The 17029-nt window shown below is 50.0% G+C and overlaps 1 protein-coding gene across 1 annotated transcript in view; it reads left to right on the top strand.

Annotated features, from left to right (window-relative positions):
• Acot11 (acyl-CoA thioesterase 11) overlaps nucleotides 1–17029 on the top strand; it is a 43102-nt gene that overhangs the window by 19796 nt on the left and 6277 nt on the right. The window contains exons 2-8 of the mRNA XM_013022290.1: nucleotides 6389–6596; nucleotides 7137–7206; nucleotides 11232–11292; nucleotides 12144–12242; nucleotides 13345–13480; nucleotides 15388–15544; nucleotides 16068–16187. Of these exons, the coding sequence (XP_012877744.1) occupies nucleotides 6458–6596; nucleotides 7137–7206; nucleotides 11232–11292; nucleotides 12144–12242; nucleotides 13345–13480; nucleotides 15388–15544; nucleotides 16068–16187 (782 nt within the window). The 5' untranslated portion in view covers nucleotides 6389–6457. The remainder of the gene's footprint in view (nucleotides 1–6388; nucleotides 6597–7136; nucleotides 7207–11231; nucleotides 11293–12143; nucleotides 12243–13344; nucleotides 13481–15387; nucleotides 15545–16067; nucleotides 16188–17029) is intronic.

Here is a 17029-nt window from a genome sequence, read left to right as displayed (position 1 = left end):
AAAAAAAAAAGAAAAGAAAAGAATCTCCACAGACTTTTCTGCCCCAGCTGGCTTTGAACTGTGATTCTTAGATCTCAGCCTCCTGAACAGCTAAGATTACAGGAATGAGCCACTAGCACCCAGCATAGGAGGTACCCTACCAATCTCTAAATCTTGAAAAGTGTTAAGTACGAATACACTGGACACATATACACATTATTTATCTTCTCAGAATCTTATTTGTAGAATATCTAAGCTTAAATCCTATGGAACTATGCACTGGTGTCCTTTCCTCCTCCCTCCCCCACCAAGATGGCTATGTGGGCAAATGTTCCCTCTTTCAATTAGGAGTTTGGTATGTATTGCTATCATTTTTTGCTTTGTTTGCTAGGAACCTCAACACCAAATGAGGTTCTTGATGGCAGGATCTGGATTCCATCTGCAATTTTCTGTTCCCTTATTTGGCTCCCTAACTGGATTTGTTTGCATTTCTGCTTTCAGTACATGCGTTTCCTGTGTGGTCCTCTGTGCGTGTGTAGAGCCACCTGGGAGCTTTTTTGGGATAAGCCTCAAGGGAACGTTGGAATGTTGACAGTTGCTTCTGCCTTGCTGGTGGGAAGTGGCAGGAGGTGTTCTTTGCACTGGTCTCTGGGAGACTGGAGAGGAACTGGGCATCCCTGCCTGGGCCACTCACTGCTCCATAGCCTGGCTCAGACAATGAAGCCTTTCATGGAGCCTGGCTGGTGGCTGTGAGGGTGGGCGAAGGTCTCCTCTCCCTGGCCCCTCGTGGGACTGCCTTCCAGCTCCCATGTGCCTAGGGGAGAGGGAAGGGGAGGAAGTGTCACTGCTTTTGCAGTCTGAGCACTCTAGGATTGGTGGCTGGGCACTGGTGGCTCACACCTGTAATCCTAGCTACTCAGGAGGCTGAGATCTGAGGATTACGGTTCAAAGCCAGCCCGGGTAGGAAAGGCCGTGAGACTCTTATCTCCAGGAAACCACTAGAAAATGGGAAGTGGTAGAGTGCTTGCCTTGAGCTGAAGAGCATACCACCAGCGTCCAAGCCCAGAGTTCAAGCCCCACCACCGGCAAAAAAAAAAAAAAAAGAAAGAAAGAATAAATTATCGCAGAATTAAAAAAAATATATATATATATATTGTTAAGGTGTTGTACAGAGAAGTTGCAGTTACATTAGTAAGGTAATGAGTACACTTCTTTTTAAACAGTGTTACCCCTTCCCTCATTTTCTCCTACTCCCCGTCTCACCTCCCCAATTTTTTTTCATAGAGATTGAACAGCTCGCTTGAGGTTGCACAGCTAAGTTGTGGAGCTGGACTTGAACCCTCCCTAAGGGCCATGTGCGGCCAGTGTCATGATGGGTTACTTCAGAGGCACCCAGGCCCATTCTGCACTGGGGCAGCAATGTCTTTGCACTAGCCTGTTGCTCTACAGCCCCCTATCCCCATTGTTCCTCCCACTCACCACAAGAACCACACCCTTCTCCAGGGTCTTCTAGGGTTTCTGGGACTCCCTGGCATGGCCTCCATGCTCCTGACTGCCCCTTCCCCTCTGTTTTTACCCTTGCAGGTATGGCAGTACTCTCCCACCTGTTCCCCAGCACCCTGACTTATGTTTCCAGAACCATTGTCATTCCAACTTCTCTCTGCTCCTCCTGGGGGCCTCTGCACCTCACACTGTTCTAGTCCTCCAAGTTTAGCTCCAAGGCTGCTCGTTATTAACCTGTTCTTTTGTGCCTTCCATGGGTGGTTGTGGGCACCTGTCCTGAGCGTGGCCTGGTCGCTGTTGTGTGGAGGTGTCGTGGTGGCACAGCCTGCTGAGAGTTGTGGTGTTGCAATGGAGATGGCCAGGCTGCAGGGGCCTAGAGGCCCCAGCCTCCCCTGAGGAAGGTAGGCCAGGAGAATGAAGCGGGGGGAGGTGGGGACACAGGTCAGACAGTGGCAGACTTAGGGATTCCATCCTGTCCCACGGCAGATAACGGAGTGGGAGTGATGAGACTGTCACACGTGGTCTGCAGTTGCCAGGGCAGCTGCTGGGGCCAGTGGCAGGAGCTGCTGTGGTGGCTGGGCCTCCATCTCTGACAGCAGCAGGAGCCATCCTCGTGTCGTGGGCCGGGGAGGTGCCTGGTGAGGGGTTGCTCTTTAGAAAGGTCTGTGTGGACCCCAGGGCCAAGTGAACAGTGCAGCCCTGTGATGGGAGGAGTCGGGAGGATTTGACCTTGTCTTGCAACGTGGGATCAAGTGAGTGGCTATGCTTGAGCAAGTTGACTTTTTTTTTTTTTTTGGAACAACCCCGTTGGGTTCTGTGTGTGTGGAGGCTGGGAGGAGGTGGAGCACTGGGAGGCTGAATATCCTCATCAGCAGTGCAGGAGTCTGGACTGGCAAGGGCATGGGGTCTACTGAGCCTGTAAGGGTGGGAGGAAATCAGGATGAAGTCTACTGTCAGATTGGGTGACAGGGATTTGGCCCAAGGGACTTATCTTGGCTTCTCATTGGTTGACTGACACTGGACCAGCCTTTTTCTCCCTGCTTTAGCCACAGCTTTGAGGGGTTTGGCCACATAGGCTTCCCTGATCTGACTCTATGAGGTGACTCCAGCCAGGAAGAGGCACTTGGTGCCTTAGCTCATGCCTAGTCTAGGATGATCAAATCTAGCCAGGTCTGCTGTGGCCTTGGGCCAGGGTGTGGCATGGTTGAGGTCTGAGAAAGCACGTCTGTGACCTCTGCAAGCCCTCTTCTGGTGTCTTGGCCATGTCAGCTGTCAGGGCTCTGTCTGTAGCCCAGACCCTAGCTGCAGCCAGGATCTCTGTTCTCTTGGGAGGAGTGGCCTTACTCTGGGGTCCCATTGGCCAAACCTTGCCTGACTGCACACACCCCTGCCTCCTGACTGGCTGGATGCCCACCTTGGGGCTGGGACGCTTGGCATGGCCTGGCCCTGGCAAGGGCAGATTGACTAGGAACCCAAGGAAAGAGGTAGACTCTGAAAGCCTTGGCCTGGAACCACCTGAGCCTCTCTGTACCCACTGCTTGTGCACTAGCCTAGCCTGTGTCCCTTCCTTCGAGAGGAGTTCGGGGGAGAGTTGAAATGAGGTCCTCACTCCACTTTAGACAGGGGCTCAGGTCTGTTTGCACAAGCACTGTATTTCTGTCTGTTGGAGAAACTGGACTGCCCAGTTTCTTTACTGGGAATGATTTACATTCAAGTCTGCTTCTGGTCATCCCTCTGTAAGCTTTTGATGAAGTCCTACTATGTGGCAAGCCCTTCTAGGCCTAATTTGTCTTGAATTTATGGTGTTTGGCCCAAGGGCCCCATGCACAGGAGGTGATTGATGAATGAATAAATGATGGAATGAATGGATAAATGAGGCAAAGACACTGTTTCCAGGCATGTAGAATCCAATGGGAAGACAGGAAGTGTAGCACTGGAAACAGGAGATTCTTGGGGTCAGGACTGACCTACAATAAGAGGTAAAGGACAGGAACTCAGGCTGCTGCTGACTGCTGCCCAGGGTTCTGCCCATCCTGTCTCTCATCTGTAGGATGGACCACTGCTTCCTAGTCCTGCCTTCTTAGTGAACATCCAGCCAGATATGGTATAGTCTGACTATAGCCCAGGAACCTTGGACCATCGGCTCTTTTTCTTCTGCTGGCTTGCCCTCTGTATCTTGCCTCCTGCATTTCTTCAGCTCTCTCTAGGACTTCTTTCTACAATATTCTTCCCAGAAGAACAAGCAAATATAGTCTTCCCACTTTCTCCTTCTACCCACTTCCATACCCAGAAAGTCATCCATGCAGGCCCCAGTGCACAGCCAGGCTGCAAACGCCTTGGCAGTGGTTACCATGGCAACAAGCCCTGCTGCTTGGACATTCAAGCTCCCTGCAAGAGCCTGAAAACCAAGCAGCCTGGCACCCCAGAGGCCCCCACCTAAGCTGACAACTCCTGGAGCCACTGCCCTCCTCTCCTTGCTGCCCGGCACTGTGCCTGACACTTGGGCTTTGGGAATGAGCTGTGTGTCTGGGAACCAGTAGCAGTTCTGGGCCAGACAGACCTGGTTCAAGTCCCAGGTCTACCACTTTAGGGATCAGGAATTTTGAGCAAGTCACCCCATTGTGTTTTGGATTTATTGAATTAGCTATGGGACCCATGTGGGATAAATCATCCAAAGAGCCAGTGCTGCCCAGTCCTGCAGCTGTGGTCATGATGCATCCTAGACCCAGGGCTCTGGTCCTTTTATCATGTAGCCCCAGGAGGATGGACAGCAGTGTGTGTGGTAGATGGGAGCTCAGACTGACAGCTGGACATCTGGGATTGCTGCTGGGCTTTGCCATTTATCTGGGCCTTGTCAGTAAGATGAAGATAATATTGTACTCATCACACGGATTGATGTGTATATTAAATCTAATTAATATATGAAAATGCTTAGAAGAATACACAATGTGTTATTGCTGTATAAATGTTCACTGTGATTGTTACCACCGCAGCATAGTTGGCATGGCCAGAAAGATTGAACTCACTGCCTGGCCCTGCTTGGTTTTCTCACATGTGCAGGTGAGTCTAGCTCTGGAGTTTACAGTGACTAGACAGTCCAGACTGTCTAGTCCAGACAGTCCAGGTGTTTTCAGGTCCTTTCCATCTGAGGGAATGACAGGCATGGCCACTTTCTATCTGAGATTTAAGTTTGAGGCCAGCCTGGGCTGTATAGGGAAACCCATAAGAGCGTGAAACCTCATCCCCATATGTGAGTTTGAAGGGCTTTCTTTGCTGATTCACCAGCTGGCAGCTACAGCAGTCCTGCCTTGGATCAGACAGCTGATCTGTGACTGCCTGGAGCCCTCACAGTCAATAGATCCCAGAGCTGAAGGTGCAGTGCCCACTGGAGGCTCAGGAAAGAAAGAGCTGAGAGAGGCCTGTGGGCACGAAACCTGAGCTACGCCCTGTGGCTCACTTTACTGGAACAATTTCAGAGGCTCCACTGCCCCAGAGCTTACTCGCCCACTGGGCCTCCTGAGTAGGAAGGGTACGGGAAGGGGAAGAGACTTTTCCTTCCAGCCTTTTCTCCAGCTCCTCTCTTTTTCTTCTTCCCTCTCTTCTTCTCTTCTTCCCTCCCTCCTCTGCTTCCTTTCTTCCTTCTTTCCTTCCTTTCCCATCCTCCTTTCCTCCCTCCTTCTCTTCCTTCTTTCCTCCTGGCCTTCCTCCCTCTCTCCCTCCCTCCTTCCTTGTTCTTTTCTCCCCACTTTTCCTTCTTTTTGATAGAGTCTCAATATATAGTCTGTCTGGCTCAGATTATCCTACCTCAGCTCTTCCAAGCTGGGATTATAGATGGATGCCATTATACCCATTTGGCCTTTTTTGTGGGGAGGGGCAGGACAAACTCTATCACTGAGCTCTATCCCTAGCCTTCCCTCCCTCTTTATGATTGGGCTGTGTGTGTGTGTGTGTGTGTGTGTGTGTGTGCTGGTCCTAGAGCTTGAACTTAGGACTTAGACACTATCCTTGAGCTTCTCAAGACTCGTGTTCTACCATTTGAGTCACAGTTCCACTTCTGGCTTTTTGGTAGTTAATTGGAGATAAGAATCTCACAGGCTTTCCTGTCTGGGCTGGCTTCAAATGGCAAGCCTCAGATCTCAGCCTCCTGAGTAGCTAGGATCATAGGTAAGAGCTACTAGGATCTAGCTAGGTTTTGCTTTTTTAAGTATAGTTGGACAATTTCCTCATTTAAAGTATTTATACCATTTACGTTTTATATATTTGTAAGGGAACTGTACTTCAAAGGCATTAAATACATTTACATTGTTGGACAACCTCCACCACTAACCATCTCCAGAACGTTTTCATCTTCTCAGGTTGAACTCCTAACTCCCCATTCTGTGCTCCCTGGGCCCCAGGAACCAGCATACTGTGTCTTATGAACTGCACTGAGGACCCCCATGAATGGATCACATAGTGCTTGTCCCAAATGACTGACACCTTTCAGCATCAGGTTCTCAATGCTCAGGTGGGCATTGTGTCTTCGTAGCACGTACAGGCCCTGAGTTCAAACCCCGGTACCAAAAAAACCAAGATCAATGCAGAGTAAAACTTTGAAAAATCAGCCTACAAGCTGGAGAGGGAGGAGGTAGATGCTCAGCCTTGGTCTTCCACAACCCCATCCCCCCATTTGAGGTTAAATTCAGCCGATAGTGTTGTTGGCTAGATGGTGGGCACAGGTGGCATCCACAGAACCCCCGGGCTCTGAGACTGTGGCTGGAGATAGTGGTCACTCTCTGTGGGCTTGGTTGGAGGTGGCTCTGGGCTGCTTCTCATCTTCCTCAGGTCTTCATCCTCCTCAGTCTTGGGGCTGGGCAGTCCTGGGAAATCTGCAGAGAGCTGACTCTCCATTACCACCTGTCCCTAGGGCCTGGCCTCCGTGTTTTCAAGCCGCACATCCAGGAAGTCAATCCCACGTGCAGAGGAAGAGGACACCATGGTGGGGGGTGAAGGGTACCGGAATCCCACAGAGGTGCAGATGAGCCAGTTGGTGCTTCCCTGCCACACCAACCAGCGCAGTGAGCTGAGTATTGGGCAGCTGCTCAAGTGGATTGACACCACGGCCTGCCTCTCAGGTGATCAGCACAGTGTCCCCCACCACTGGCCCCAAGACCCAGCGCAGAAGGCTTTTCCAAAGATGGCTACTGTCTTCCAGTTGTCATACTTGTTCCTGCTCCTGGCCTTGGCCCATGCCAGTCCCCCCTGCCTGAAATGTCTTCTCATGTCACAGTGCTGGTGCAGCTTCTACCTCATTCCCCATCCCCCCACCCTAGGCTAGGGGTTGGTATTGTGCCCAGGTCCCTACAGCCATATGGTGTAGTCTTCAACCTGGCTGCTTCATGGGTTGAAAACTGCCAGGAGAGAGATGACTGTGGCCGCTCATTCTGATCTTCTCTTGTATCCGTATCCAGCCCACAGGTGAATGGCCCTGATCTAGTTCTGGGTGCAGGAAGGGGTTCCAGAGGGTGAGGGTAAGAGGGACAGGAAGCCAAGGAGTAGGGAGTAGGTAGGGTACTCATGCAGATAGAGAAGCTTCTTGAGGAGGAGACACTTGATCAGAGTGCCGTGTGATGTGAGGAGCCTGCTAACGACTGTCTTTCTTGTCCCAATGCCAGCGGAGAGGCATGCCGGCTGCCCCTGTGTCACAGCCTCCATGGATGACATCTATTTTGAGCACACTATTAGGTAAGCAGCCCTTTCTGCTTCATGGTCCATCTGATCTCCCATCACAAGCCCTGGACTGTCCCTTCTGTCACCGCTGCCCAGGTTCTGTGCTGCTTGAAGCCTGATTCAACTGACTGATGGCCTTTGAAAATGGGTTGAAGCAAAGACCCATCTATGGGGTCTCTAGGACAGCAGTGGGGCTAGGGCTGCCTGCTGCTGCGTGTCACAGAGTGGGTTTTACCCGTTTGTAGTGGGAAGTTGCTGAGATATTGTCACAGTGTTCTGTGTGATTTTGGCCTCAGTTTTCTTATCTGTGAAATGGAAAGACTTAGACTGGCTCAGAGAACAGAGAATGCCTTTTTTGGGGGTGGTGGTGCTGCTGGGTCTTGAACTCAAGGTCTTGCACTCTTGCTTGGCCTTTTCCACTCAAGGCTAATGCTGTACCGCTTGAGTCACATCTCCATTTCTGGCTTTTTGCTAATTGGAGATAAGAGTCTTACTATAGGCCGGGCGTCAGTGACTCACACCTGTAATCCTAGCTACTCAAGAGGCTGAGATCTGAGGATCATGGTTCAAAGCCAGCCCGGACAGGAAAGTCCATGAGACTCTTATCTCCAATAAACCACTCAGCAAACTGGAAGAGGCACTGTGGCTCAAGTGGTAGAGCGCAAGCCTTGAGCTGAAGAGCTGAGGGACAGTGTCCAGGCCCAGAGTTCAAGCCCCATGACCGACCAAAAAAAACCCCAGTCTCATTACCTTTTTTTTTTTTTTGTCCTGGGCAAGCTTTAAGCTTCAATCCTTAGATCTTAGTCTCCTGAGTAGCTAGGATTATTGCAGCCATGAACCACCAGTGCCCAATGACTTTTGAGTTCAGACTTGTGTTCTCTGTGTGTTAGTGGTTACTGTTCTGCAGAGAAGCCTTAGACAAGGACTCTTGGCAAAGCCTAGCCAGCCATCCTCTGTTTATACCGTGAGGAATTCATTATGAAAGTGGACCCTCTCCCCTTTTTAAATGTAGTTGGGGGTCTTGCAATCCTCCTACCTCAGTCTTCTCAGGGCTGGGGTTATAAGCATGCACTCCTATGTCTGCATTTTCTTCTTTATTCAGTAATGGGTACTGGTTGGAAAGCTCTTTATTCCACTGCACAGAGCTTGTTTCCCAGAGCTTTGCCACTGGGTCACTATCCTGCTTCTGGATTAAAGGTCCATGCTAAGCCCTTGGTTCAGCACAGGCTATAGGGCCTGCGCACAGAGTTCTTATCTCTGGGCCTGCTCCTAAATGTGCTGCCTGTACCGAGGACATCAAGTGCAGAGGCCTTATCAGGCCTGCCTAGGTGCTTTGGGTGTCACCATTAAGGAGAAAGCTTAGCCAGTCCCAGTACCAATCAGTTAGTCATGACGTACTTAAAATTAGTTGGGCATCTTTCTGGACCACGGCCTTGCTGTGATTGAAAGCAGAGTTCCCTGGAGTATAATCTCTGAGCCCAGGAGCTTTTAGTCTGCAGGAGAGGCAGATGTAAGAAACGTCAGGTCCACGGGAAATGAGAAAATGGGCTATGAGTGTAGCTCAGTGGTAGAGTGTTTGCTTAGCATGTGCAAAGCCCTAGGTTTGATCCCTAGCACATCAACAACAAAAATGTGGGACATTCCACACTCATAATGAGATCTGGCATGTGGCTGCTTTGTTATACTTTCTCAGATACCTTTTATTTTACAATAGTTTCTGATTTACAAAAAAAGAGAGAAATTTCTGAATATAACCACTGGCTGTGAGAATCAGAACCCAGTGTCTGGCCTCCTTTGTTCCCATATATCATATTTCCAGTTCCCCTGTTATGGATATCTTACATATTTAGGGTACCTTTGATACAATTAGTGAACCACTTCTGATATCTTTTCCCCTTCTTGGTACTAGAGTTTGAATTTAGAGCCTCATATTTACTTGGCTTTCTTTCTTGACTAGCCCTCTACTATGTGAGCCATGTAACTAGTCCAGCTTTTTGCTGGTTATTTTGTAGATGGAATCTTGAGAATTTTTCTGCCTGGGCTGGCTAGATTCTCTGGATCCCAGACTCCTGAGTAGCTAGGATTACAGGCATGAGCCACTAGTACCTGGCTTAGAATTCCTTTTGATACATGAATGTATTTGATACTCAGAGCAACATTATGAGGTCATGGTTATTAGTTCCTCATTTTAATTGAGGATTGCAGTTTGTTGCCAACTGGGGAAAGAAAATCTGAGGTACTTATCTTCAGTTAACCAGAAAAAAAACCCAATAGAAGAAGAGCTATGACTCAAGTGGTAAAGTGCTAGCCTTGCCAGAGACAGCGTGCAGGCCCTGAGTTCAAGCCCCAGGACACACAGACACACAGATACACACAGACACACACACACACACACACATATACATACACACAAACAACCCTTTCTAAGCATATAGAAAACTGAGTAGTAAAATGGTCACTGTTACTGAGATCTAATAATTAGCATTTTGCTCAGCTTGCTTTATCTACAAATGGATAAATAACAGGGCAGATTTTTTTTCTGTCTCTCTTGTCTCTCTCTGAACCATTTGAAAGTGAGTTGTAGACATGGCACTTTGTCCCTCCGCATGTTAACAGGTGTCTCCTACAAATGATCTTCCTCCATGTCAGTGCCCCTAAGAAACACTTATGGAAATTGAGTGCCAGCACTGGGGAAGCTCCTGTGACACACAGAGCCAGGCCTCGTGCTGGCTGAGTCACCTTGCCTCTCTCCCTGTCCTTATAGGTGCAGGCAGTGCACATGAGCTCTCTGTACCTTCCTCATGAGGAAAGACCCTGAGAGGTGACATGACTCTTGGGGTGTGACAGTCAAGGTCGAGCAATATGGAATCCGATAGGCCTCTGTGACTCAGTGCAGCCCACTGACCAGCAGGCCCCTGGGAATGGAGCCTTTCAGGCACGGGAGGAGATAGTCCTGTGTGCTGCATGTTCACCAGCTGAGGTGCACGGAGGTGAAAGGGCTGCTTGAGGTCACCTGGTGACTGGCTGTCAGCCTCCTGCCCTCACCCCCACAGCCCATTGACTGGGCACGAGCTGGGCAGCTACTGCTTCTAGTCAGGCACAGGGCAGCATGCTGGCTCCCTGGGGATGGGTAGGGATGACGACAGTGATGATGGGCTACAGCTGGAAAAAAGGGGGCTGGTACCAGCCAACACAATCAGCTTAGAATCCTGGCCACGATATCCGTGAGCTGAGTGACCTTGAGAAAAATGGCTAACCTCCTTGATGTTTAATCCCTCCTAGACCCATCTGTCATACTTGTTTTGAGACTCAAAAATGGTACCTGGCAAATAGTGGGCCTTCTTCAAATGTTTCCTTTTCCATGCAAGGCCCTGAATTCAAACCCTAATTCTACCAAAAAAGAAGACCTTTCCTTTTCCCTGTCTACTCTCTCTCTCTCTCTCTCTCTCTCTCTCTAAACTCTTGCACTTGGTAGACATTAAATAAATGTAAATTTATTGATTTAGCTTGCTACTGTTCAGGGAGGACACACGCTGTGCTATGTCCTGAGACTCAAGAGTCAAAGGTGAGCAAAACATACGGCCCTCTGGGTCAGAGTGTTTACCTGGTGTACAAGGTTCTGGGTTTGACCCTCAGTACTGCAAAACAAGAGAAAACAAAAACAAACGACATAGCCACATGGCCATTGTTGCAGTGGCTATAAGGACTGGGAGACACAGGTCAGCCTATGGGGAGAAATGTTGGAGAGTGACTGGTGTGCAAGAGGGATTCCCTGAGGAGAGAGCCAAGGGCAAAAAGAAGTTCAGCACTACCCGGATGGGGAGAAAGAAAAGCAGGAAGGGGAGACATCAGCCATATAGCTTCATAAGATGGCTGGTGAAATTGGCTGGGTGTCTTGGTGATATCAACGATGTGAATGTGTTCTGGAGCCTCTGGCCAGCCACCCCCACCCCCACCCTGCAGAGGCCATGGGTATCAGAGTCCCCAGTTCCCTCTCCTGTCCTTTCTGGAAGGCTCACCACCTGCTTTCCTCTCTCCAGTGTTGGCCAAGTGGTGAATATCAAAGCCAAGGTGAACCGAGCTTTCAACTCCAGCATGGAGGTGTGTGGGGTGGCCCTGGGGGTGGGAGATGGCTGTCCTCCTCTCTGTCTTCACAGCCCCTGGCCCGGAGTTCTGAACCATCTGATAGAGCTGTGAGGACCCAGAACCTTCTGGGCCAATGCTCCATTGCACAGAGGGAAAACAGAGACCTGGGAAGGGAAAGGGACTTGCCTCAGGCTTCTGAGCTTCCTGGATGCTGTCAGGGCCGGCCTGTCAGTCAGTAGCCGGTGGTAGCCTGTGGTATAGGAATGGAGGCTGGCAGAGCTGTCTGGTCCAGGGCTCCAGTGGCTCCAGTGGGCCAGTGCTGAGTTTTGGCCGTTATCTCACCTCCCAAGGCTCTGCCCACCCTTCTTAGAGTGTACTGGGGCTCCTGTGTTGTAGGTATGGGATGTTCATTGGGAACACTTTGAGTGCAGGGGAATGCCTTGGGCCTAGGTTGCTTCACCTCGTCACCCCGGCTGGATAGCAGTGGCCTGCCTCTGCCCCTGGGCACCCCTCAAATACCCAGGTATTCCTTAGGCACCTCAGGCATCTACCTTCTAAATTTAGCCAACATTTACTTACTGAATCCCTTATGAATAGGGGCCCCATGTTAATCCTCTCAGTAACTCTCCAGGGTGGCTGTGACCCCTCCAATTTTCCAGATGAGGAAATCAAGACGAGAGAAGGCAAGTGAGTTGCCCAAGGTTTTCCGGAAGCCAAGGACAAGAGCCAGAACTAACTGAGGTCCCTGGCCTTCCAGGTCTGGCAGATGAGAGAGAAACCTGGCACTCAGGCCCTGCCTGGGTGACACTGCCGGTGTCGTGCACACGGGGCCTCACTCCTCCCACCTGCCTCTTCTACCTCTCTAGGTGGGCATCCAGGTGACCTCCGAGGACCTGTGCTCTGAGAAGCAGTGGAGTGTATGTAAGGCCCTGGCCACCTTTGTGGCCCATCGGGAGCTCTCCAAGGTAGGTCGTGTCTCCTGCCACTCAGTGCTGCCTGTCACGGGAGGCCAGGCCAGGGATCCAGCTCCCAGGGGAGGGACCTCTGCCATCCATCCTTCTCCTTTTCGCCAGCTCTTCCTACATATCTCACACCAGCATTCCTCATGTTCTAGTGACCCCATATTCTCTGGGTCTTTGCAGGATGCAGGGTCATTAGGAAGATAAACATGATATATGAGGTGAAGGTGGAGGCAGGAAGGTGGCCACAAAAAAGAGGAGGCCCTTAGGGCTGGGAAGGTGGTTCAGTGGTAGAGCGCTTGCCTTGCATGCCTGAGGCCCTGGGTTTGATTCCTCAGCACCACATAAGCAAAAAGAAAAAAGCCGGAAGTGGCGCTGTGGCTCAAGTGGTAGAGCGCTAGCCTTGAGCTGAAGAGCTGAAGGACAGCCCAGGCCCAGAGTTCAGGCCCCACGAATGGACCTACCCCAAAGAGAGAGAGAGAGAGAGAGAGAGAGAGAGAGAGAGAGAAAATGGAGGCCCTAAACCTTGTAGCAGCCTGGGGAGGGGGTTCAACCTAGTTGTAGAAAACAGGGCCTTGGGCTGCTTCAGACAACTTGTCCTGAGTGGAGTGCTGGTGGCTCATGTCTGTACTTCTAGCTATTCCGAAGTATGAGACCTGAGGATCACAGCTCAAAGCCTGCCCAGGAAGGACAGTCCATGAGACTTTTTTGTTTTTTTGTTGGTCATGGGGCCTGAACTCTGGGTCAGGACACTGTCCCTCAGCTTTACAGCTCAGGGCTAGCACTCTACCACTTGAGCCACAGCGCCACTTCCAACTTTTTCTGTTATGTCGTACTGAGGAATGGAACCCAGGGCCTCATGCATGTGAGGCAAGCACTCTACCACTGAGTCACCTTCCCAGCCCATGAGACTCTTATCTCTAATTAACCACAGAAAGCTGGAAGTAGAGCTGTGGCTCAAGTGGTAGAACACTAGCCTTGAGCACAAAAAAGTTCAATGAAAGTGCCCAGGTCCTGAGTTCAAGCCCCAGTACTGGCAAATTACAAAAAAGAAAAGAAAAGGAAAAATCTTGTCCTGAGTAGTCCCCACTTGTCCCCTGGCCAACAGGTGAAGCTGAAACAGGTCATACCAAGGACAGAGGAGGAAAAGACTGAACATGGTGTAGCAGCTGAGCGCAGGCGCATGAGGCTGGTCTATGCGGACACTATCAAGGACCTGCTGGCCCATTGTGCCATCCAAGATGGTGAGTAGCCTGTAGCCTGCATGACCCCTGCCCCCTTGCTCCTTGTCCCCTGCCCTGAGCCTGTGGGTGGACCTCTCTGGCCCCTGGTGATTCAGGACTCCACTAGCCTTCTTGGCTGTAAAGTCTGGGAAAGCAGGGTGCTGGGCCAGCATTTGGAATGGTGAGAATGGTGTAGAGATGGATGGGAATTCCCCTCAGAATGATTTTGGACCTCTAGGAGCCAAAGAATTTCAGAAGGTAGTATTGATCTGGGCTACAGAGACTTGTGAGGTGTTTCTTTTTTAAATTGGTTTGAACTCAAGGCCTGGTGCTTGCCAGCCAAGCTCTTTGTATAGCTTGAGCCAGATCTACAGCCCCATGAGACTTGTAGGATTTTCTTTTTCTTTATAGTGTGGATCTTGGGGCTTGAACTCAAGACCTGGGTGCTGTCCCTAGGCTTTTTTGCTCAAGGCTAGCACTCTGACACTTAAACTACAGCTCCACTTCTGGCCTTTTGGTGGTTAATTGGAGATATGAGATTCATGTTTGTTTTTTTTTTTTCACCCTGGCTGGCTTAGAACCATGATCCTCAGATCTCAGCCTTTTGAGTAGATAGGATTACAGGTATGAGCCACCAGAACCCAGCTGGATTTTTAAAAAATATATATAGACAGAATATGTTCAGATATTATTCACTCTTCATCATTCTCTCCACTCCTCTGTGTTTCTCCCTCTCTGCAAATAATTCAAATTACAATCAAATTCTTTGTGTGAGTGTGTGTATCAGTCTGTCTGTCTGTTCTATGAGTGTGTCTTTAAAGTCTATATTCCAGAGATCTCTAAGATAATTTAAGAGTATTTTTGTGTAAGTATGTACTTTCCCCCAAGAAGATGCAGTTAAAAAGCAAGACTCCTTCCTATCCAAAAACCCATGCCACCTCTCCAGAAACAACTAGTTACTTGTTTTTACTTTTTAAAAAATATCTTTCCAGGTGTATTCTCTGCATCTTTAAGTATACTATGTATTACTTAGTTCTCTATTTTTACCCAAAGGGACATGTTGTTTTATGTCTTGATTCCCCCTCCTCATGTCTCCTGGAACTTGTCCTGAATCAGTACATGAAGGCCTGATTAAAATCCTGCCAGGATTTTCACAGAGAACAGGAAAGGTGCTCCTGACAGAGGTTGTTGTCTAGCTAAGGCCCAGAGATTGGGATCTTGGGCTTCTTTACCAATATCTAGAATGTTCTAAACATGAGTTCTTCCTTGAAACAAAGAGAGGCAGTTTCAGGACAAATAAAAAAGATAATTCATGGGCCAGGTGCTGATGGTATTCCTAGCGACTCAGGAGTCAGAAATCTGAGGATCAAGGTTCAAAGCCATCCCTGGCAGGAAATTCTATGAGACTCTTATCTCCAATTTACCACCAGAAAACTGGAAGTGGAGCTATAGCTCAAAGTGGTAGAGTGGTAGCCTTGAGCAAAACTGCTCACAGACAAAGCCCAGACCCCCTGAGTTCAAGCCCCATGCCTGACAAAAAAAAAAAAAATCATTCAGGCTGGGAGGGAGAGTCACTGAGTGTGGAACTAAGCACTTTATAGCCATGCCCACATGCCACCTTCACACAGTCCTGTTGGGATAGATTTGACATCTGGCTATTAAGAGACGGGCAGCTGAGGGGTATTGGTTCTGCCTGAGGTCCCACAGCTAGTGGAGGCTGGGACTGGCGTTCAGGCTGCTAGATCTTGTCTCACGGCACTGCGACAGGCCCATATCCTCCCATTCCTCACCCAGGGCTAGCTTGTGTGTGCCCATGTGTCCTGGGCACTGAGTCCCAGGGTGGAAAGAACGCTGTAGCACCCAAGGAGGATCAGCTGTGGGGAGTGTCTCACCCTCCTGCCTCCTCTGTGTGTCCCTTCCCTGGCCAGATCTGGGCAGCAGAGACTGCAGTCACATGGTGCCAGCAGAGAAAACGCGTGTAGAGAGCGTGGAGCTGGTCTTGCCTCCCCATGCCAATCATCAGGGAAACACCTTTGGGGGCCAGATCATGGCCTGGATGGAGAATGTGGCCACCATTGCAGCCAGGTGAGGCGCAGTCCACACCCTCTTCCAGGCAGATTCTTCCTCATCTCATCCTAAAGTCTGCCTCAGGCCCTTCCTCTGTGGGTAACCTTGGGAGAGTACATTTAGCAATGGCATTTGGGGCAGCCTGGGTGGTGAGTGTGAAGGTGAAGGTCTGGGAGGTTAGAGAAAACTTGTTGGAGGAGGTGTGCTTCAGCAGGCCTCAGGTAACAAGCAGTATTGTGGGACAGCAGGGTTTTTGTGTAAAAGTGGGGACACCAACTATTAAGTTGCAATGGAAAATGGTGACATTGTTTGCCCTCATACTCTGCTCCAGGCTTTCTTCTGTTTCCTAAACTGAGCTCCTCTCTAACCATGCACATAGACCGCAGTATTCCAAGCCATGAAATGGGACTGCCACTGTGCAGATCTGTCAGTAGGTTGGGAGAAGGCAGTGTGTGAGGTCCCAGACTAAGACAGCCTAGGGCAGGAGGAGGCTGCCCCAAGCTGGCAGCTGAAGCTGGACCATTTCCCCTGTCTGCTTTAGCCGGCTCTGCCGGGGCCACCCAACGCTGAAGGCCATCGAGATGTTCCACTTCCGAGGCCCCTCCCAGGTCGGGGACCGACTGGTGCTCAAGGCCATTGTGAACAACGCCTTCAAGCACAGGTGAGGGGGTGAAGAAGGGCTGTGGGCACATCCTGACCTAGAAGAGACTAACTCAGACTTGCCAGGAGCCCTTCACCCGGAAGACTTGGGCTGAGCCCTGCCTGATGCGTATCACTCTGCATATCACCTGTGCTCAGCAGCCCTCTGCGCCAGGTCAAGGCCCCTCCCCTAGGATCCCCACTCCCTGGGCTTGTGTCTCAGAGTGTTCCACATGCTCAGCGTGTGTCTCTCTCCTCTGCTCTTGTCACTGGAGACTCCAGGCTTCTTCTTGCCAGTGTTCAGTGTTCAGATCTCTCTCCATGCGGTTTCTAAAGCAGGAGTCCCCAGAGTCCTTCCCTTTGGGTTGAATTCTAATACCTCTCTCCCATCAAAGCCGACTTTAGGCATAGTTTTTGGTGATTTCAGAGACCATCATGGCATCATTAAAGGTGGGGGATGTGGAGCCAGACTTCCTGGGTTCAAGTTTGACTGCACCTTTTGTGTGTGTGTGTGTATGTGTGTGTGTGTGTGTGCGCGCGCGCACGTGCGCCAGTACTGGGGCTTGAACTCAAAGTCTGGGTGCTGTCCCTTAGTTTTTCACTTAAGGGAGGCACTTTACACACTTGAGCTACACTCCCACTTCTGGCTTTTTTGCTAAGTGGAGATAAGAGTCTTATGGAACATATATACAGATCTACAGCCCCATGAGACTTGTAGGATTTTCTTTTTCTTTATAGTGTGGATCTTGGGGCTTGAACTCAAGACCTGCTCTCTCTCTCTCTAAACTCTTGCACTTGGTAGACATTAAATAAATGTAAATTTATTGATTTAGCTTGCTACTGTTCAGGGAGGACACACGCTGT

The sequence above is a fragment of the Dipodomys ordii genome, unplaced genomic scaffold (genome assembly GCF_000151885.1).
Source record: "Dipodomys ordii isolate 6190 unplaced genomic scaffold, Dord_2.0 Scaffold61, whole genome shotgun sequence".
Classification (NCBI taxonomy): Eukaryota; Metazoa; Chordata; class Mammalia; order Rodentia; family Heteromyidae; genus Dipodomys; species Dipodomys ordii.
The sequence above is the reverse complement of the archived record's forward strand: the minus strand, read 5'-3'. Positions and strand labels throughout refer to the sequence as shown.